The 23,439-nt window shown below is 37.2% G+C and overlaps 1 protein-coding gene across 3 annotated transcripts in view; it reads right to left on the reverse strand.

The window, feature by feature from the left end:
* Positions 1-6,607: 6,607 nt before the first annotated feature.
* The window catches only part of SPATA7 (spermatogenesis associated 7), a 65,631-nt gene continuing 48,799 nt past the window's right edge, over positions 6,608-23,439 (reverse strand). For 2 of the 3 annotated variants that reach the window (XM_058165403.1, XM_058165401.1), the window contains 7 exons: positions 23,251-23,372; positions 21,517-21,944; positions 21,318-21,378; positions 16,478-16,524; positions 14,816-14,893; positions 10,798-10,852; positions 6,608-7,795 (listed from right to left, as the gene is read on the reverse strand). In XM_058165403.1, coding sequence (XP_058021386.1) covers positions 7,694-7,795; positions 10,798-10,852; positions 14,816-14,893; positions 16,478-16,524; positions 21,318-21,378; positions 21,517-21,944; positions 23,251-23,372 — 893 coding nt within the window. In that variant the 3' untranslated portion in view covers positions 6,608-7,693. The remainder of the gene's footprint in view (positions 7,796-10,797; positions 10,853-14,815; positions 14,894-16,477; positions 16,525-21,317; positions 21,379-21,516; positions 21,945-23,250; positions 23,373-23,439) is intronic. The other variant, XM_058165402.1, reaches the window with a different exon arrangement.

Below are 23,439 nucleotides of genomic sequence, written 5' to 3' on the forward strand. Positions count from 1 at the left end.
ATACAAGTGAATAAACATTGTAATAAATAAATAATACTTTCTAACATTAAGCCATGATACTTTCCCCTTGATTTTAATGAAACACTTTACTCTTTCTCAGGAAATCAAGCGGAGCTGAAGCAGGCATGTTTTCTCTAAAGTGTTCACGCTATCCAATCCCTATAACAGCAGAGGATGGGGGGGGGAGTCACAATTCCAGTTGCAGCAGTGCAGAGTTGAAAGCCTGCCCCTGTAGTATATGCATTGATCCTGCTGCAGATGCCACTGCATCTGCACAATAAGGCTATTAATATATGACCTTGGGCTACCCTGCTCAGTCTGTGTTTACAATATCAGTGGAGGGTAACTCTGCATCTAAACTTCCTTGGAGACTGCCAATACAAAAGAAGAGACATCTCCAGGTGTGCTTAGACTGAACAGCTATTGATTTTATTTTTGCAGTCCTGTATGATGTACATATTAGACGGAACATGATGAAAGCCGTTACACTATGTTCCTCCTCTAGTTTATTTTCAGTTGGGGTAAATACTACTTCTATTTGTTCTTATTAACTATTAGCCTTGGCTAGAAATTTGCAGACATGGTAAGAAGAAAAATATGGGTGAAGAAAGATATTTATTACTCTGTTACACCAAATCTAATACCACAACCTAAGTGGAAGTTTTAAAATACTGTAAAATGGATAGCCAATGTCAATGGGAAAGGGGTGTATGTACACACACACAGAATATATAAATACATCTCAGAATTTTCTCCAAGAGGAACATTCTCATTAGTGAAAAGCAAGAAAATAAGCTGTTGCAAACGGGCGTGAATTGCCTACAACTTGAAACTAGAACTTGTTTGGTTTTAATCAGGGTGGTTTCATTTATTTTAACAGTTGCACTGATTTATGTGAGCAATTATATCCCAGCACCCTGAGGTTTTAAATATAGTCCTTTTAAAAATAGCTAAGATTAGCTTGCTCTTCTTTTGCCTTCCTGCACGGGCTGGGAAAACACTCCTTAATAAAGCCCAAATACAATTGTTTCTGTGACAGTTTGCATTAATGAAACACTAATAAGAAGAAAAAGGGAAAGAACTGGTGTGCAAGTCATCTTCCTCCCACGCAATATCAAATATCATTTCTAATAGGCTGGAAGCAAGTTAAGCTCTTTGGAAGAGAAATAAACTTTGTAAAGCAATTTGTATTTTGGAAACAAAGCCTACTACAGAATTTGTTTACATCAAATCCAGATTTTTCCCATATAGGGTATTTGGCTACAGAAAGCTTTCAGGAAATTCTACCTGACACCAGGACTGAAAAGTTGATGCTTTATGGATAAAGAAGGTGATATGGGATGGATAGATACCCATTTGTAACCTTATAACAACTTTAGACGAGTTACTAAATCTGTCTAGTCTTGCTGTAATGAAGGTTGGAAATCAGCTCTTTATGTATTTCTTTTCTATTTCTTGATCATATTCTTTCTTTTCTTTGTTCTTGCGCTTTTTATTCTTAGTATTGGTTTTCTTTCTGTTTAGTTTCCTTAAGTTTTAGTTTGTGTTCAGTTTTACTATTGTAAACAAAATCCTTAATTAAAAAGTACACAGCAGGAAATTCCAGATCTTTTGCTCTCTAGCAGAAGGCCCACATTTTTGCAGCCCAGATCTGCAAAATTGTCTTGAAGATACTTGACCCTGAATTGAAAAGACAAGTTAATATAATGGTTGAATCACGACGCAGAAATTAATCAAGTGACCTTATATTGAATTAAATTGTTGCTAAATACTGAAGAGTCTAGAAAGAAGACACTGTTTTTAGGTCTTATTTGGAGGGGGTTTGAATCTTCTTTCTACACCAGGGGTCTCCAGCCTTGGTTACTCTAAGCCTGGAGGACTTCAACTCCCAGAATTCAACTGGGGAATTCTGGGAATTTATTTATTTATTTTATTTATTTATTTATTTTATTCGTCATAACAATATAACAATATATATATACAAGCGTTGCATAAAGGGTTATATAATATATGAACGTATATACGAGGAGAAACGAGGTACTAAAAACATATATATACATAGGGGAAGAAACAGTAGGACAGGAACGGTAGGCACGTATGTGCTCTTATGCACGCCCCTTAGAGTCCTCTTAGGAAAGTGGTGAGGTCAACCGTGGACAGTTTTTGAATAAAGCCTTTGGGGTTATGAGAAGAAACTACAGAGTCAGGTAATGCATTCCAAGTATATACAATTCTGTTACAGAAATCGTGTTTTCTGCAATCTAAACTGGAGCGGTTGACATTGAGTTTAAATCTATTGGTAGCTCTTGTGATATTGTTATTGAAACTAAAAAAGTCATTGACAGGAAGGACATTACAACGGATGATTTTATATGCTAAACCCAGATCTTGTCGAAGGCGACGAAGTTCCAAGTTTTCTAGACCCAAGATATCAAGTCTGGTGGAATAAGGTATTTTATTAGTTTCGGAGGAGTGGAGAATTCTTCTCGTAAAATACCTTTGGAGTCCATCAAATTGAAGTCCACCAAATTGAATTGAAGTCCACCAGGCTTTTTTTTTTTTTTCTTTAAAAGTTTTATTTTTACAATCATATCAAATAATTCTTCCAATGTACAGTTATATACAATTAGTCGGGCTTGCCCAGTCACCACCACCCTTTTTAACACTCTTCCCTCTTCTACCTTCTTTTACTTTCCAAACCTTCCTCTCCTTCTCTTATCTACATCCGCTCCACCCTCCACCTTCCTTCTCCCTCTACTATCCCTCTTCCTTCCTCTTCTCCTCTTTCCTACCTCCTACTCTCTCTTTTCTCCCTCCTCACCGTTCTAAAATGGTAACTATGCAGACCCGACCCTACATTAAGTATATTTCTTCAATAACCCCTGTACATTGACCATCACTCCATCTCTACCCTCAACCCCCCAATTCCCCTCCCCCTTACCCCCCACCCCCCACCCCGACTTCCCAGAACAAAATGCAGGGTATCAAAACTAACAATCATAATCCAAAATAATTCCTAAATTATAATCTCTAGTCACACCACACTTAGTCACACTCTCAATTCCTCTCCTTCAAAAGTATATCTAATACAAAATATTTCCTAAATTTACTCATATGCTATTCGATATTTTTTTATCTGATACTTATTTTAAATATAATCAATCCACATTTTCCATTCTAAAATATATTTTTCTAGTGTATAGTCTTTCAAATAAGCGGAGATTTTTGTCATCTCTGCCAGATTTGATACTTTGAGTGTCCATTCTTCGATTGTAGGTAAGTCTTCTTTCTTCCAATACTGAGCAATCAAAAGTCTTGCGACTGTTATTAAGTTCAAAATCAATTTAGTCTCTATAGCTGTGTAGTCCATAATTATTCCTAGTAGAAAGAACTGCGGAGTAAACTTAATCTTCTTTTTCAAAATATTCTGCATGATCCACCATACTTTAATCCAAAATGCTTTAACTTTTTTACAAGTCCACCATATATGGTAATAAGTAGCATCTTCACAATCGCATCTCCAACATTTAGCAAGATCTAATATGTGTTTCTTGTAAACAGGTAATGTCATTTTTAAATTGTTTCAAATAATGAAATACTTTCCTTCTCTTCTGCGGTGAATTCAGGCCATTAACATTCCAAGATAATAGTTTAATTGCCATTATCGGCCGAAGGAAACTTTTGGAACACCAGCCGCAGATCACATTTTACTTTAGGCCTTGCTCCTCCCACTGTTTCCGTTGTAGTAGTTGCCAGTTGTTGTTGTTGTGCCTTCATCTCTTGTTCCTTGCGTTTAGCAGCAGCTCTTGTCAGCCTTTGTTCTTTTGAATCTAAACCCATCGTAGGTATTTCCAACACTTGTAATAAATCTTCTTCCATCACAATCTGTTCTTGTACCTGCTTCACTTCTCTTTCCTTCACTTCAGCCTCCCTTCTTCTAGCTTCCAATGGGGGAAGACTTCCAACTTTTAATACCTCAACATAAAATTCTCTTGCTTTTCCAACCGTATTGAAACGATGTACTTTCCCTGCATAATATACTATTATACCAGTTGGAATATCCCATCTATATTCAATCTGATGTTTTTTAAGTTCATTCACCAGGAAGGCAAATTCCTTCCTAGCCCTTAACATTTTTGGTGGAATTTCCTTTAATATCAAAATATCTTGACCAGCAATCTGAATCTTCTCCCCCTTATATGAAGCTTGCAAAATCTGATTTCTCACTGTTCTGTTTGTAAAATAAATAACAACATCCCTTGGCAACCTTTTTTGCCTTGCTATCCAAGAATTCACACGATATATTTTAACAATTTGATAAGCCACATCTGCTGGACGAGCTGCTAATATCTCAGCAAATACTTCAGAAAAATTTGCCCTTAAATTCTCTTTCTTATTTTCTTTCAAACCTCGAATTCTAAGAGCAAATTCCATATTTCTATATTGTATCAAAACTATTTCATCCTCTGTTTTTCCATTTTACTTTGAAATTCATCCATTTTATTTTCTAATTTTAAATTATGTTGCTTAATTTCTTCAACCTCCTCTTCCAATAAAATCACATTCGTTGCCAAACTTTGTACTGCCATTACAAATCCTTCTTTAACTTCTTTATTTCCCACTTGAATTTCTGATATCTGCTCTTTCATTTCAGACATCTCATCAGTTATTACTTTAAATTTTTCTTCTATAAAGCCTTTTAAGTTCTCTTGTAACGCCTCTAAATTCAATGTTCTAGTCTCTGCTGTATGAGCTGGAGAGGCACCAACTGATAAAGTTCCAGAGCTCTTTGTTACAGTAGACTTTAATTGTTTGGCTGCCATCTTCTATAAAATTATTTATTTATTTATTTCCAACTTAATATTCACTTTAAATCTTCTTAACCTCTAAGAAACACAGTCTTTTAAAGCAGTATTTAAAAATCTCCCCTAGATTCTATCAGCAGGCAGCAAAGAGTTAAAGAGTAAGAGCAGCAAGTAACATGCAAATTACCAACTGCAGACGACAAACGCTGAAAGTATCACTTTCGCTTTCCACTCGTTAACTTGTTAACAATTCGCCTCCATTTTTTTACTGTTTTCAAGCTTGTTACAAAGTATCGGGGAATCGGCTTGGCTACTTGCATAAAGTTCTCCCACTTTCGTTCTGTCCGGTATAATCCTTTATTGTCCAAAATAAATCTCGGCGTTTGGTCGTGGTGATTGGTTCCGTCAAAGCAGAAGAATCCTCGGATCTGGAGCACTTCGGGTTACTGGAGGGAACTTAACCCTTCAAACCCCTTTTTTCTCAGGGGCTTTAGGGAAATTCAACCTCTGCCCTCAGCTCACCACCTTCTCCTTCTCCCGAAGAGGGGGTTTTCCGAACCGCTGGACAGCAGATTTAAGCTGTCCTAGCGATTCCACATAATCCAGAGGTTGGTGATCGTAAAGATCACCGCCATCACCTATGGTGCCAAACCGGAAGTCCGAAGTCCACCAGGCTTGAAGTGGCCAGGGTTGGAGACCCCTGTTCTACACTGCTGTGGTCCCTTTCTAGACCTGTTTGAAACTTGGAGAAGTGAGAGTATAAATGTTCTGGTACCTTTGCACATTTTGTACCAAAGCTTTTTTTTTTTTTGAGCTAAAAGGAAAAGCCTTACCTTTTCAGTTTAAATCTTGAACACCTACATTCTTTTCCGATAATTAGATGGATGGTTTTTTAAAATTTGCTTAGAACAGGACTAGGTAACTAATATAAATTAAGTAATCCCCTAGAAAGCTAAAGGGAATTTATATGGTGCATTCATTTTAAATCATGCTGTCATTATATTGATTTTAAATTTGTTGTGGGTATTTGTATATAAAGAAAAGCACAGTTAAATACAACAGAGAGTTTGATCTATTGATAAAGATTACATATTTTGTCTAGTCAAGACTTGGCTCTTGAGGGAAATGCAGGAGAGAGAGAAAAATCTTAACCTTTAAAATGTAGAGCAAAGAAGAAACATTTCTTGATGTGTTTTCACGCATAGGCATAAAGAACATTTATCATAGGTCTGCCATTACAATAGTATATATTTGGAGGGGGTCTTCACTTAACAAGTCTTTGAAGTTACAATGGATTTTTTAAAAGCTATTTGCAACCCATGCTCAAAGTTACAACTGCCACACAAATATATACGCATCATAGTCATGTGATCACATTTTAGGCACTGGCAACTAACTTGTATTTATGACCAGCTGCAATGTTCCCACTATTACATGACTTGCAAACTGTATTATTTTTTTGGCATTTTTTATTAGAAAATGAAATACCTGCAATGGATGCAAATATTAAAGAATTTTGAAATCAACCAGCTTGATTTTTCTGATATGAATTTCTTTTTCCCAGTTGTTTCCATTCTGATAAAAACCGACACTGTTTCTTTGGAACTGAGTTAACATAAGGGAGGTAGAAGACCAGTGTGGTCACCATAAGAGGAATATATAAGTGAACAATGATATTTTTCCTAAATGTATTCTGGAAGGTTCTTCTGCTTCCTAGATGTACAGCATGCTTAACTCAGCAGGATTTCTAAATAAACGTTTATACAATTTCACTATTAATCTGAAACGTAAACAGGCCATAATATGTATTTAATCTCTCTATGCCCATCTTTCTGCTGTAAAATATAAGGCACAGGTAACCATTTCAAATAAATTATAATAACTGACATATAGAAATCACCCTACAGGCTGTTGGATGGGCACCAAAAAAAAAAAAATTGCCCCAAAGGTCCTTTTTGAAACATGACCTGGATGACTGAGAATCTCCAAAGACAAAAAAACCCATAATTTTTTAATGACTAAAGTCCCTCAAGATAATCAAGTCTTGTTAGTTGATATATCACAAGAAATTGGTGATTCAAGAAATCAGTAATTGGGTTCTGGTAGACCCACATTGCTGACCCTTTGCTGATATCATCTTTCTGTAACAATGCAGTGATACATAAATGGAAACAGTGTAAATTTTTTATATAAATTGTAAATATCACATGATGAAAAGCTACCGTACTTAAAAAGTTTTAATGCTATTTAAAATAAAAGCTTACTTTTCAGCCAGGTAATTACAACAATGAAATAATAAAGATCAATGTACAAATTATAAATGTATTGCTTGACCTCACAATCTAACATCTGAGATGGTTGTTCTGGTAGAGCTAACATTCAAAAGTCCGGACAGACCATTAGATAGCAAATAAGCTTTCATGTTCTTTCGAGATAAGTTGCAATTCCAGAATTGCAAAAATGTGGAGGAGCAATAGATGGCAGCAAAGAGACACAGAAAATTCTAAGTCTCCAAATTGTTGTCTTGGTATTTATAGTCAACATGTGCTAATTCTCTATTCAGGGGAAGTAGGTTTGTAAGTATCTTGGTGTGAGCTATTTAAGTACAATTATATATCTAAAAGGACGGTGCCATTCTTGTCTATAGAAGGATCGATGTTCATAAGAATTGAGAACCTCATTAATACAGTCTACAAAAATACTTGTGCCTAGAGGAATTTAGAAATCCAATTTGTATTAGCAGATTAATTAGGGTTTATTGTACTATCTAAATTGCTTTCAGCATAGTAATTTTTCCCCTATATTTATTATGAAATCTGTACTCTTGTTTGAATATAATATTTTAGAAGGCTATAGACAGGGCCTATATATAATTTATATTAAAACCACTATTCCTGTGTTTCAAGGCAGTGTAACTCAGACGAATCAGGCAGCTGAGTGTAAATGTTCAAGTCTTCCTCCAGGGTTTGAAAAATTCTTTGTATTTTTACCTTTAAAAAGTGGGAAAGGGAAACGGGGAAGAAAAGAAAGAGATTTTTTTAAAATTGGATTCAGGACTGTTTATTATTATTATAGCTATATCCAAGTGTTTAGGTCAGACTAATTTCCTAGAAATATCTCCTGCACAGGCATAATTTCAACCTAAAGAGCTCCCAGTGTCCAAACATGTCATTACATCTCATGCAATGTGGTAGCTCATAATGAACCAGAGATGTGCAATCTAACTTTCTTCTCTCTTCATTCTCTCTAATGAAGCTGCAGTTTGTTTACTTCTGTTACTTTTATACCCCAATAACATGAATAAAGATGTGTCAAGTACATGAACTGTGTAGGACCTCTGTAATTCAGAGCAGGAATGCCCAGTTGGAACCACATACAAGCTGGAAAGCTTTGATTGTAGATCCTAGATGTTTTGAGAGCTGGTGCTGCATTAAAGCTGCCAACAAATTTATAATTTTTAATGTGAACCAAGAAGAAATTAGTTAACCAATTAAACACATCCTCCTAATCCTCCATAAAAGTAGTGAATCCTTGTAGTAAAAAAACCCTATTTCTCGAATAGTCTACTTCAGAACTTTATCATCAACCAACAGAATTTCCAAGAAAACTGGATGATAGGGACTGTCCATTTATCTGTTGGGGTGCTTGTTGAACACTGCAGAATATATCTTACACTTTTTTGAAATTGCAGGAGGAAACCAGAATTAGCACTTTTACATTTCTCCTGATGTACCCAACCATCACTTCCCTAAGGGCAGAAGGTATTTAGACCTTATGATTCTTGATGAACGTATCTTTTCTTTTATGTACACTGAAAGCATATGCATCAAGACAAATTCCTTGTGCTTCCAATCACAATTGGCTAATAAAAAAAAATTCTATTCTATTCTATTCTATTCTATTTTATTTTAATAGCGTTGAAAGCTCTTCTAGTCCAACCCCTTGCACAAGCAGGAGACAATATACCATTCTGGGCAAATCACTGCCAATCTCTTCTTAAAAACCTCCAGTGTTAATGCACCAGCAACTTGTGAAGGTAAATTGTTCCAGTGACTAATTGGTCTCATTGTTAAGTTTCTCCTTAGTTCTAGGTTGCGTCTCTCCTTGATTAGTTTCCACCCATTGCTTCTTGTCCTGCCTTCTGGTGCTATCTGCTACTATTTGTAACTTTTGCTACTTTTGCTAGAAACATTCATGCTTCCCACCAAATCAGTACCCTACCTTTATGAAAGCATTTGTACATCTTAAAAGTTTCTCCATAAATCATTTCCCCATCTTCAGTAATATTCTACCAATATATAAATTTATCTACCTTGCTATAATTTTCATTATTTATGTATAATTTGCAGATATTCATTCCTGCCAATCACAACTGTCTTGGATTTGACAGATTAATTTTCAGATCCATACTTTTTATTCCATAACAAGCTAGACGCTTACTGTAACAAATTTACAGGGCTATTACCACAGTTATCAATTTGTTTATACAGTATTTGTTACAATAATATTAAAAGCTCTCTATAGCTAAAATCTGTCTGTAGTTGTGGGATGTCACCTTTAAAAAGATGAATTCTAGAGTGCCTTGGTTCGGGCACATTACAAATCAATTGCCTTTAATGAGTAATTTTTGCCAAGGACCATAATTTACAGAAATCAACTTGAATTCTGTTCCAATTGTTCTTTAACAGATTTTGTTCAGCCTACTGAATGCTATTTACACTACTGTCTGAACCTTACCATTGCTAAAATTGCCCATTCTATTACTGTGATCCCATAGAAAGCCACTCTACTATCCAATTATTCTGCAATTAACTAGATTATCACACCATTGTCTTTATAGAGAATCTGGTTAAGTCTCACATAACCTCTTATTTTAGAGAATGCTGATGAAGAATGCCAATACAGTTTTATAGCTGCTTCTTTTTCCCAATCAGTTTTTGAGATTTAAGACTTCAAGGCTTACATGAGAAAACCTGCTTTCTAAAGGCTAGTGTTTCAGCAAGCTAATAAAAATGTAGGGTTCTTTTTTTCCTTCTCAGGAAAGAAAAGACCAGTAGGACAAATGATCAAATAGATGCATTTCCTAGAAACATCTCAATCAATCAGAATTGAGCTGGAAGAGACAGACAAGTGGCTGTCCAGTCTCGTCTTTAAGAACCTCCAGTGATGAAGCACCCACAACTTTTGAAGGCAAGCTGTTCCACTGGCTAATTGTTTTCACTGTTAGGAAGTTTCTCCTTAATTCTATTAATTCATTCTCTGTGGTCACAGAGAATTAACTCAATCCTCTGTGACCACAGTTGGAAACCAAACTCTGGAACTGATAAACATTGGGCCAATTTAGGTTAAGATTTTCTAATATATTTCACTTTTTTAGGCCCAGGACAACTGTTCACCTTTAGTGGCACACAGGAGTCCATCTTCCAAAGAGCATGTATTTCAGATAACATAAATTAAATCTTTCTGGCAAAATTATTCTATGTGTATTTAACACATCCTCTTTTCTCACATGCGTTCAATATGCACTTTGTACTATTAGTACAGGCTTCATGCTAAAGAAGATGCTTTGAAACTTGGAGAAGTTGAGCATTTTCCCCGTGGCTTTACAATTTGTATGTAAGGATCCACCTCTTATAAGTAGAGAGTTAAACATTCGCTCTGACCTTATCTGTTGTGTCAAATGGCAGAAATGAAAAATCCAAATATTTGTTGCAAGACTATTTGTTGCAAGACTTTGGCTATTCCAGAATGCAGATTGCTTCCTATTCAATCAAATATTGTTTTGTTCAGTTGTACTTTGGAGATACAAGAAAACATTTCCCTTTTTTTTCTTTTGAACTTATTACAGTTCATTTTGTAGCTCTCATTTCACGTTGGCACCTTATTTTTTTCTCCTAATTAAAAAGTGTAGTAGCCTAAATAATATAAATTTTTCTAGGCATGCATAAGACTATTCCTGGAATATATTGCAGTGTTTATGAGTATTACTCACCTCATCAAGGTCACACCTGTTGATAATATGCATTCGAATTATATCACCTAGTGACCTTAAAAGGAAAGAAAGAAAAAGAAAACAAACTACATCAATAATATAATAACACAGATATTACTTTATTTTCAAGGCACTTAAAAATACAAACTGCTGGCTCTTCAGAGTCACCTAAGAATATCCATGTTATTTTTATCCAAAGATAAAACTGTCCCCATGAAAAACAAGATTCAAGATCATTTAAAGTGATATGTCTAAAGGGAGATAATTTAATTTCAATTCAGTGGGATTTACACCAAGATAAATGTGCATAGACTTACAACCCACTCATATTTGCCTCACTGATAAGCCTCACTGAATAAGCCATGTATTTTGATGCAATATTATCTAATATTTGCTGAACATCACCCAGCTGGGCCGGATAGCTCAGGCTGGTAAGGCCTGTTATTAAGAACACAAAGCCTGCAATTACTGCAGGTTCAAGCCCGGCCCAAGGTTGACTCAGCCTTCCATCCTTTATAAGGTAGGTAAAATGAGGACCCAGATTGTTGGGGGGGCAATAAGTTGACTTTGTAAAAATATACAAATAGAATGAGACTATTGCCTTATACACTGTAAGCCGCCCTGAGTCTTCGGAGAAGGGCGGGGTATAAATGTAAACAAACAAACAAACAAACAAGCACACATCATCTATATAAAGTACATATACAATCATGTTTTAAGCCATCACATTTTAATTCAAGCATTCTATGCATGAATGCATAATATGAAACAGCATTCAAACAATTATCAATGTTGTATTTGAGCTATTATTTTCTCTACACATTTGACCTTAAAATTAAAAATGTTTAGCATTGGAAGGAATTTAAATTTCCTGAAACAGCCCTATTTGTTCTGCTCAACAAAGCACAAGAATCCAAATGTTGATGATCTATTTAGTTTGCACCATGGAATAACTACTTTTGTGATAACTGGAACAACCTTCCCCAACATTGTGTTCTTCCGATTATTGTCAGTATTGTTTCCTGAACTTTTGGTGTCACAGTTGAAAAAGTTCCAGAAAATAGTAAATGTGATTGCTATGGTTTAAAAAATATGAAGTACTGCATTGTAAAGAGAAAAATCCAAGGGGTCTATACCAGTGGTGAAATCTGAACCAGTTTGCCACTGATTTGCTGGCTGTGCAAAATGTGCCCCAAATGTGCACTGCATGCATGCGCATGTATAAAGGTAAAGGTAAAGGTTTCCCTCGCACATACGTGCTAGTCGTTGCCGACTCTAGGGGGCGGTGCTCATCTCCGTTTTAAAGCCGAAGAGCCAGCGCTGTCCGAAGACGTCTCCGTGGTCATGTGGCCGGCATGACTCAACGCCAAAGGCGCACGGAATGCTATTACCTTAGGTGGTCCCTATTTTTTCTACTTGCATTTTTACATGCTTTCGAAACTGCTAGGTTGGCAGAAGCTGGGACAAGTAACGGGAGCTCACCCCGTTACACGGCAGCACTAGGGATTCGAACTGCCAAGCTGCCGACCTTTCGATCGACAAGCCTCAACTTCCTAGCCCCTGAGCCACCGTGTCCCTTTTTTACTTTTTTTTTTCACTTTTACCGTGTGCACATTTTTTTTTTACTTTTACCGTGCGCGCATGTTTTTGTTTTTTTTTACTTTTACCGTGCGCGCATATATAGCACACACCAAAAGGAGGCGTGGGAAGGTAAGTAGAACAGCGAGGGAGGCATCAGCTGTGCCCTGCGATTTAGATTCACTAGAAAGCAGGATTTCCTCCTTTCTAGCGATTTTAAATCGCATGGCACAGCTGATCATTGGAAATACCGGTTCAGAGGAACCAGTAGCTTTTTTTATTACCAGTTCACCCGAACTGGTAGTTTTAATCACTACCAGTTCGCCTGAACCGGTACAAACTGGTAGCATTTTACCACTGGTCTATACCAAAAGCATCTTTACAATGCAGAACAACCTTAGGCTAATGAAGTTACTGTCCTACCATATGCTACAAAGGATGATGGGAGATAAAATAATTTCTTTAAGCTATATTGGCAAGCAAGGTTCATTTCCAATGTCATCCACATCATGGAATGTCACCATCCATTTTTAAGACCATTTAATTAGAGGTAACATTGCTCCTGGGTTTTGCTAATGTTTGCTTATGTGATATAAGTACTTCCATACAGAAAGTTGGGATCCGTACTAAACAAGTAAATTTATCATCAATAGCTATATTTTTAATGGAATAGATATTACTTTGCCACATGCTTAATGCACTAAAGTTACTGCAGTAATATTGGCCACCCTGATACTAATACAATGCTACTTTAAATAACTTCAGTCAAAAGAGTTCTTTAAGTATGTAATAAAACAACTTAAAACTTTGAAACACATTCTACTGTTTGCATTTTCCATCTTTATTTTTATTTCTATTTATTTATTTATTTTGTCACAACAGTATATATAAGCATAAGCATGAAAATAACTATATAATATATAAGCATATATATAAGCATAAGTATGTAATAACTATATTATTTGGATATAATGAAAGGAAACAATAGGACAGGAACGATAGGCACATTTGTGCTCTTATGCATGTCCCTTACAGACCACTTAGGAATGGGGTGAGGTCAATAGTAGACAGTTTTTGGTTAAAGCTTTGGGGATTTTGAGAAGAGACCACAGAGTCAAGTAGTGTGTTCCAAGTATTAATAACTCTGTTACAGAAGTCATATTTTCTGCAATCAAGATTGAAGCGGTTAATATTAAGTTTAAATCTATTGTTTGCTCTTGTATTGTTGTGATTGAAGCTGAAGGAGTCTTTAACAGGAAGGACATTGCAATAGATGATTCTATGAGTTAAACACAGGTCATGTCGAAGGCGACAGAATTCTAAGTTTTCTAAACCCAAGATTTCAAGTCTGGTGGCATAAGGTATTTTGTTGTATTCAGAGGAGTGAGAACTCTTCTTGTAAAATATTTCTGGAACGTTCAATTGTATTGATGTCTGAACCCATGTGGTATGGGTTCCAGACAAGCGAGCTGTATTCAAGAATTGGTCTAGCAAATGTTTTATAAGCTCTGGTTAGCAGTGTAGTGTTTCTGGAGAAGAAGCTACGTAAGATTAGGTTTACAACTCTTAAAGCCTTTTTTGCGATGTAGTTGCAGTGGGCTTTGGCACTTAGATCATTAGATCTAAGATCTTTAACAGGGTGGGGGTCATCTGTAAGATAATGTCCATCGAGTTTGTATTTAGTGTTTAGATTCTTTTTTCCAATGTGTAAGACATCTTATGTGTAAGACATCTTATGTATAAGACATCTTATTGTCATATTAATGTGTAAGACATCTTATGTTTAATCACATGTACATATGTTGGAATTGATGCAAGAAGTGTCAAATATGTATGGTATTGTCTAGCCTTATGTGTATAACTTTCATGGCATCTTAGTTTAGCTTGTAAGGAATCATCATCATTCAAAGAGGGGTGTGAAAAATTTGGCTTTCCCTACTGGGGAGCTGACTACCGGAAAGCTAAGTAATAAAAGTGGGTTCTTGTTCTTTGAATAAGGTAAATAGTTGGATTGTAAGGAGCAAGGGAACTAGAATTTTACATTGCAGAGCTATGAATTTAAACTGCAAATTGCCACTATTGCTCTTTTGTTAGAGCACAGGCATCTTATAAAGGAGCAATTAAAGCATTCAGCATCTTGAAGAATCAGTCAAGCATTTGAATTTGCTGACAGAAAAGTTGTATTATTGCTGTTAGGACAAAGATGCAACAGTGCTTTGTTAGAATTTGTTTAGATTGTCCTATATTTACTGTTGGATCATTTTACATATTGTGATTTTAATTAAAGAAAGGTATATATTGAAATCTTTAACGGTTTATTCCAATTTAGACCCAACACAGATGGAAGTTAGGCCAACATGAAGAAAATATTTCACCCTTGGAGGACATGTTTTACATACTATTTACAGAAATAAATTATTTGAAAAAATATCTGACTCACTTCTTCCAGTAACAACTTCTAAGCAAAATATAATTCGTAATTTCTTGAAGCAACTGCAGGTACTTCAACTCTTCATTTCTTAAAAAAGAAACAAAAAAAGAATATCCGTGGAAAAACCGCTCTCGTGTTTTAATAATTCTTTTCTTCCTACAACTTACTTACATTAAAAGTGGCAAATATTATTGAAATGAGTTACCTGAAAGTCAGTCTAATCATATAGACATGATGTTAGTTTCCTCAACTTTACTGCCCTCCAGATGACTTCAGCTTCCAGAATTTTAACAATCACGCTGGTTAGGAATTCTGGGAGTTGGAGTCCAACTATCCACTGTCCATGGGAGGGAAATAGCAAAACTTGTGTCATGATGTCATTACACAAACTCTGTAACGTATGTTTCTGTGTCAGACAGCAGGATGCAAGTACAAAAGAATGAAGTTTGGGTTATAACATCAACATATGGAGCCATCTCATCTGTCATTCTACTCAAGAGGCCTATTCACATGTCTGGAGATTGTCAAGATGCTATAAATTCATAGCTGCATTCACACTGTATTAAATGAAGGAATTTTTTGGGTCATAGTTGCATCACATCATAAATAGCACTAAGCTATAGATTTGCAGCTATAGCCCCTGAAGTCTGAATGCTGCAGTGGACAGGTCACTCTTCATTCACCCCAAGTGTTGACATCAAGTTTGCGGGAGAATACACAGCTCTGTCTTCTCCATCTGCCCTTGTCAAAGCCCAAGAAGGCATTTGCCTAGATGCATTGTCAGGATCAAAGCTTTTCTGGCTTTGGCAAAGTCTTTCTTATACCTCCTGTAGTGATTTTTAAAATCACAATGAACAAAATAAAAAAAAGAGTTCCACATCATTATGAGATGTAAACATCCAAAACCTGTTCAGTAAGCCCTAAAATAAGCTTAATATTTTGTTAAAAATGAAAGGGAATAAGTAAACTATCTCTCGAGTCAGTTTAACAAGGATCAGCCAATCTGGCCCTCAGTCCTCCCCAAAGCCAAGTGCAACATCTGGCTATCAAAAGGTTACCCAAACCGTTGTCAGAAATCCATTACATTAAGGCAAAACCTAACAACTTACATTAGGGCATAGTTTGATAGTGAACCAGCACTGATCCCAAATGTGGTTGAAAAAGACTTTTAAGCTCATCATCTTGACTCCAGTTCTTCAGAAATTTAAAATAACTTTCCCAAACATACTAGAACTAGGAAAGACAATGGCAAAGAGTGTAAGCAAAGCACTCTGTAAGCAAAGAGTGCTCTGCTCTCTAACCACCACCCTGCAGAAAAAGCATGGCAAAATCTATTCCAAGGGCTGCAAAAGAGGTAGGTAATCTGCATGGAATGCCTACCTGATATTTTTTGCATATGTGGGTTTTGCATATCACCTGCTCTCATCATTGAGGTGATAATGTTAGCATAGACAGATCATTTATCCTGTTTCCAGACTAAGCAGCAGCAGGTAGCCCATAGAAAAGAAAAAGCCAGACTACATAGGACCCTTTGCCTGGGTCATTCAGAACCCTTGTTAGGTTCTTACAAAGGAGTTGTCTCCCTATTTCAGGTTTCTTGAAAAAGCCACAATTTTAATATTTTGTTGCACAGGGAACAGTGTCCTTATTAAAAATAAATGCAGAACTCACTTTGCACGAAGAAGTGTTTGAACAGTAGTCGAGTTCCCAGAATGTTTCTATGATTTTTAAACACAAAGAAAAAGACATAAGCAATTGCTTTATCTCATTCATTGCTTTATATTGAGGCTGGGCAAATCATTGAATACATATTTGCTTTGGCAAACATTTGTTCCAAAACAGCCATGTTACTTGACTTTGCATTGCAAAGTTTTAATGAATGCTGCAGAGGACAGGTCAGTCCTCATTCACCCCAAGTGTTGACAAAGTGTGCGAGAGAATACATAGCTTTGTCTTCTCCAGTTGCCCTTGTCAAAGCCCAAGGAGGCATCTGCCTAGATGCAGTGTCAGGATCAATGCTCTTTTGCCTTTGGCAAAGTACAAGTAGGAAATAACAATAAGCTTCAAGGCAATGCAAAATCCTTCAAGGCAATGCAAAATCCTAGGTAGCTTCACAGTAATTACATTTTGAGCATGTGTGCTATGCTATTATTTGCTTTTCTAGGGGGGAAAATCCCCAGTTTGAATGGGCAAGATCACAAGGCACAAAATGTCTCTCTGAAAAGGCCTTAATAATTGATAAAAGGAAAATACTTGTTCATGCAGGACAACAAAATCAGCTCTTAAAATATAGAATATACAATATACATTGCATATACTTTATCTGTATCTGCCTGCATGTGTTCCTTTTGTATACCCAGACTGAATCAAATCCAGTTTCGATTTTTGCATAGATCCTGCATATTTTTACACACCCTTTGTCTGACAGGATATAATTAGGGACACTTCCACACCACCATTTTTATTCCTCTGTCTGACAAAAGTAGTTTAATATTGATCTGAAATCAATTTCATTACTGCTGATCCTTAAATTTACACACACACACACACCAGAGGTGGGTTTCAGCAGGTTCTGGCCAGTTCTGGAGAACCAGTAGCAGAAATTTTGAGTAGTTCGGAGAACTGGTAGTAAAAATTCTGACTAGCCCCGCCCCCATCTATTCTCTGCCTCCCAAGTCCCAGCTGATTGGGAGGAAATGGGGATTTTGCAGTAACCTTTCCCTGGAGTGGGGAGGGAATGGAGATTTTACAGTATCCTTCCCCTGTCATGCCTACCAAGCCATGCTATACCCACCAAGCCACACCCACAGAACCGACAGTAAAAAAAATTGAAACCCACCACTGATGCACACACACACTAGATCAGCATCTCGGCTAGTGATTTGGGGGTTTCTCTAAAAAACTGAATGGTTGGTGTTAGAAGGAGAATCTGCAAAGTTACTGAGGCACTCTCCTTTGTTCCCTTTAAATACCAGTGAAAAAACAATGATTCCCCAAGATGCCACCACGTTTGAGTCTTTGCAGGAAGCTGGAAGATGCAATGATGGAAGAATTCTGCCAACAGGAAACTAACAATGGGAAACAAGCTCCCACAATACAGCAGTCTGCCTGCCAGACACAGAACCCACATTCCCATAAGGAACAGATGTTGGTCACATACATATAGAGTCAAAAACCCCACCTCCTTCCTCTGATGAACATAAAAAACTGTCCCATGCGTAGTGGTCTCTGAACTTGTTTGCTTGCAAACATATCTTTACCCAACTAGGTAACATCATCAGTGAAAGTGAATATGGGGTTTACTTTCTGTTTATATCCAATAGCTTGCCCTAACAATTTTGATGAGGGTGTGGATTGTTCCTTGGTAGTTCCTTAATTGCAGTGTTGTTTTCTCCTTGATTGTTTGCCTAGCACGAATCCCTGCTTATCTGGATGTTGGCTGCTGCACTGAAGGAAATATTTTGAATACATCCTACTGTATGTCACAAATAGCTGATTATTTACCAGATTGGTCCAAAGGCTTCACACTCTCAGGTGTGAATGCCATCTCAAATTAAATACAAATAAAGATTTCTTGTGATCACATGGAATATCTGCTGTCCAACACAAACATCAAAAAAGTATGGTTCTTTCAGGAGGCCCCGGTCAAAAAGAACCCACTCATATGCTGCATCGGGGCGAGTCATTGGCCCCGATGGAAACGGTGCGCAACTTGGGCATTCTCCTGGATGAGCGGTTGTCTTTCGAAGACCATTTGACGACCGTCTCCAGGAGAGCTTTTTATCAGGTTCGCCTGATTCGCCAGTTGTGTCCCTTCCCAGACCGGGATGCCCTATGCACGGTCACTCATGCTCTCGTTACCTCTCGCTTGGACTATTGCAATGCTCTCTACATGGGGCTCCCCTTGAAGAGCACCCGGAGACTCCAGTTAGTCCAGAATGCAGCTGCACGGGTGATAGAGGGAGCAGTTCGGAGCTCCCATGTAGCACCCATCCTGCGCAGACTGCACTGGCTGCCTGTTGTCTTCCGGGTGCGCTTCAAGCTATTGGTGACTACCTTCAAAGCGCTCCATGGCTTAGGACCAGGATATTTACGGGACCGTCTACTGCCATCTTCTATCTCCCAGCGACCAGTGTGTTCTCACAGAGAAGGACTCTGTCGTGTCCCACTCTTCCGCTGACGGCCGGGTCAGGGAAATCCGAATCAGGCTTGCCTCTGCAGCTCTGCCCAAAGTCCTAGCAAAGTCCTCAGAGCAGGCAGGAGACCAGTAAGTGACTTCAGCAAGATAAGTTCGACTTTGCCTGACTCAGAGACTGCCAGAAAGCAGATCCTTTATATAGGCCATGGGGTGTGGCTCCATGACTCAGCACTCATTAAGGCCTGCCCCTCCCTTCCTTCTGTTGCCTCCGCCTATCCAATCTTCTGATGCGAGGGTCACTCCAATCAGCTGTTGTTGGAAGTAAACTTTCCTCAGGCTCACATGCTGTGGAGGAGTGGGAGGGGTCTAGTTGCTCCGTTTGCCTGGGCATGGAGCCAGGCTGGGGCCGGGGGATGCTCCCTCCTCTGCAGCCTGCTTGGGCATGGAGCCAGAACTGGGGCCGGGAGGCATAAATTCCTCTGTGTTCGGGAGCAGATAAGCAGACCCCGGCTGCGGTGAGAGCGGACAAGACACAACAGACTCCTTAGGGTGCCGTCAGCCAAGCAATGTTGACTGGCGGCCCCCAGGGGGAGGGCCTTCTCTGTGGGGGCTCCTACCCTGTGGAACGAACTTCCCCCTGGACTTCGACAACTATCCGACCTTGGGACCTTTCGCCGCGAACTTAAAACCTATTTATTCCGTCTTGCTGGACTGGCTTGATTTTTAAAATTTTAATTTGCTTTTATGGGTTTTAAATTTTTGTAAATTTTATAGGGTGTTACTGTATTTTAAATTTGGCCAATTGAATAAGTTTGTTAAGGGTTGTTCTTAGCATTGTATGTGTTGTTCTTTTTGTATTTTATTTTGGCTGTGCACCACCCTGAGTCCTTCGGGAGAAGGGCGGTATACCAATTAAAATATTATTATTATTATTATTATTATTATTATTATTATTATTATTATTATTATTATTATTATTATTATTATTATTATTATTATTATTATTATTTATTCCCTGGATTGTGATTTTTGGTTGTTGTTGTTTTAACTGTATATTGTGTTCTTCGCTTGTTCTGTGTGCTGCCTTGAGTTGCTTAACACTACAAAGCACACATACACACACACACACAGAGAGAGAGAGAGACAGATTCTGACTATATTCTTCTTTGTTTTAAGCTATTGGGTAGGCCACAAACCCAACTAATCCAGTTGTACTTACTGAAAAATTGATAGAACAAAATATTTTTCAGTATCAGAATGAAGTATGGTATATATTGTATAATCAATACCTTTTACTTTAAAAAAAAAACTATTGTGAAAAATGCCAGTGATTGAGGTAGACCCCTGGTAGCTGTTTCTAATTCAGGATGTGTGTGGTCTTTTATACCTATAAAAACCTAGGGTGATGAAGTGTTTATTTTAAGATTTAAAATCTGAAGATCCCTAATCATTTTTTTCCCCAGTGATATTGCTAAACTCTCTGGCTCCTAATTGAACCTCCCAACCGGCATTTGGTGCTTGGCTGATGTTTTCCAAAGACAATACAAGCAATGCTAATATATAGTGGGAAGAGACAGAATAATTATTGTGCTAAATGTTACATGAATACACATTTGATACGAAATAGCCCAATGAAGTACTTGTATTATCACTTTTCAAACTGTTCTCTTTTTCTGATGTTTATATGCTGCAATGACCAAAAAGCAAATGAAAACGGGAAACGTTAATTTGAGACTTGTGCTCTCTTGTTCCTTTAAAGCAACTCTGCACATCTGCTGTTAGACTACAATCATAGATACTGCCTGCAAATTATGGAAGTTTTAATTCTGCATGTCTTTGGGAAAATCTGCTTTCAAAGGAAAACAGCTTTTTTCTGAAAAGCAAAATAACTGTGTGTTTTTTCCGCATAATTTCTGACTACATTAGTGAACACCTGATTTATGTTTTTACATTTTCCTTTAGGAGGGAGAAGTCTGCATTTGATTGAGTTATGGCTTTTATATGTTTTTAAACATTGTGTTTTCAAAGCAGTTCTGTAATTTTAGGTCTACTGTCACAAAACACCACTGTCATTATCCACTCTGAAATACCAGATTTCCCAAAGAAGTACAATTTTAAATTGCTTTCATAACTAGTTTTACTTAGAAGAATCAAATAACATTATTCACAACACAATCTAATTCGTGCGTTCTCAGAAATTAGACTCCCTGAATCTAATGAGACTTCTTTTCCAAGTGCATGGGAGTAGAGAATTCAAACTTCATTATGGATAAATAAAAAACTGAGCAATGCCGAATACATTTTAATACTACTGTTGATATTTATGAATGTTACTGCCTGTGTAATTTAATCCATTACTGAACAATAAGAAACCTTGAGTGGATGGCATGGAGGGTCATCCGCATGAGCTCTTAGCCACTCATTATCCATAGACCTGGAAGATGAAAAAAATAAAATAAAATATATCAGCAACAGTGACAGCAGTTTAAAATTTACTTGTCTGAAGCTGAGATTGGTTCAGCTTCACCAACTATTTTTAAACCTGTTGATAATAAGCTGACAAACCCTTTACCTGCAAACATTTCTTGATCTTTTGTGTGATTGTGTATGAGAAGAAAGGCTTTTCTTCCGGCACGGATGGTTATAATATCTATATTTTGAAAGAAATGATTTACTTGTTGTTTTTAAGAGCTTTGGGGTAAAAGGCTGTTTTGTCTCCGTAAACCAATCAGCATGTGTGTCCAGTAGATCTCCACTAGTAGATTTCTTCTTAGGGCCCTGACATAATTTCCCAGGAGACAGGGAAAGAGATAATGCACATGGCTGGAGTGCATTTCTGTATGTACGAGATAAAACTGGACCTTGAATATCTTCTTCCTTCAAAATCGAGGGCTGGAGACTTGCATACATTTTCTTGGACAGTTTGGAAGGCTTCTGCTCCTCTTTTCTCAAAGGAGATGATCTCGCTCTTGGAACCAAATTCAGGTGATTTGGTAACTGCTGAGAATTTAGGAAAAATGGATAGAACGTTTTAAAAATGTAAATGTCCATCTGTACCCTAGAGTTTTATGCCTCAAATCTTAGAAAGGAGAACAAATATAGCGGATTCGGTTGTTAAAAAACATAGGTGGGAAATCAAATTCTACCATTCCACACTCTAGGAAGAAATTGCTGTTTAGAAGTTTTCCCATGTTTAAAATCAAACATCTCCAATAAAAATGGCAACATAGCAGAGTAAAAGTTTAGCTGGGCTAGCTTTATCACAATAGATTTATTTATTTCTTTAAAAAAAGCAAAGATGCATTCTACTCGTGGAAGAAAAAAATCAAGCATATAAAAATTTGTTTAAGCACAGGCATTCTAAAATGTTCCTTGGAATCCTCATTCCTACTTCATTCAATTAGGGGCCAAGAATTGGTGACAGGTAGATCATGCGTTATAAAAGAATGATAACAGGATATGATTTGGAATCAGCAGGAATTTATCTTTGGAACTGATATTGTAAAAGAGGCTGTCATCTTCCATGGACAGGTAGATGGGAAATCAAATTGTATCATTTCACACCTAATGAGGATGGTGGATAGAATTATGAAAATATGAGTAGGAAGAAACACCATTGATTCATCATCCTACTGACATTCATAATAATTTTAACTCACAGGATCATCTCAAATCACATAGCTCATTTTGCTGAAGGGGTCATAAAATAGAGTTGGAAAAGACAAATGAAATTTAACATTGACCACAATCCCTAATTAATTAATTATTCTGATTAATTAATGCAATAATAATGTAATAATAAAATAAAAAATGTAATAATGTAATCTGAGCAAAATCAAATCAAATGAAAACTACACAGTTTGAAAATAGATTATTCTTACTGATGCCTGTACTGAACACCTTAGGAAAATAAGTTTTTTTTTTATAGTAGACAATTAGGGCATTAAGCTTTCTCTAACTTAATGAAAACCCTAAACTGGTTTTCATGCAGTCATCAAACACTGGAATATAGTCCTTTGGAAAAGACATTCACTTCCTATCCATTGCCTCCAAAACAGGCTATCTCAGTGGTGGGTTTCTACTGGTCCGCCTCTGTTTGGGCGAATCAGTAGTGGCGGTGGCGGGAGGCTCCGCCCGCCCACCTGGATGTCATCATGGATGGTCTGCGCATGCGCAGAAGTTCTGCACGTGCGCAGAAGCACTGTGCATGAGCAAAATGAGCACGTGTGCGTTCATGCTCACAGTTCTGAACCGCTAGCAAAGGTAAGTGGAACCCACTACTGGGCTACATAGGATATCATCTTACGTTGAGATTCTTAGTGGAAACACCTCTAGAATGACCTGATGGCATAGAATGGATCAATGCTACTTCTTTCTTGAATTTTTCAACAGCTTTGATGAGCTTCTCTCTTTTCTGTTGGTCTCTGTCTGTAAATGATAGTTTTGACACAAAGAGTTATTGTCTTTCCTTATCATCTTCTAATAAAAGAGACTA

Source organism: Ahaetulla prasina, chromosome 1 (genome assembly GCF_028640845.1).
Source record: "Ahaetulla prasina isolate Xishuangbanna chromosome 1, ASM2864084v1, whole genome shotgun sequence".
Classification (NCBI taxonomy): domain Eukaryota; kingdom Metazoa; phylum Chordata; class Lepidosauria; order Squamata; family Colubridae; genus Ahaetulla; species Ahaetulla prasina.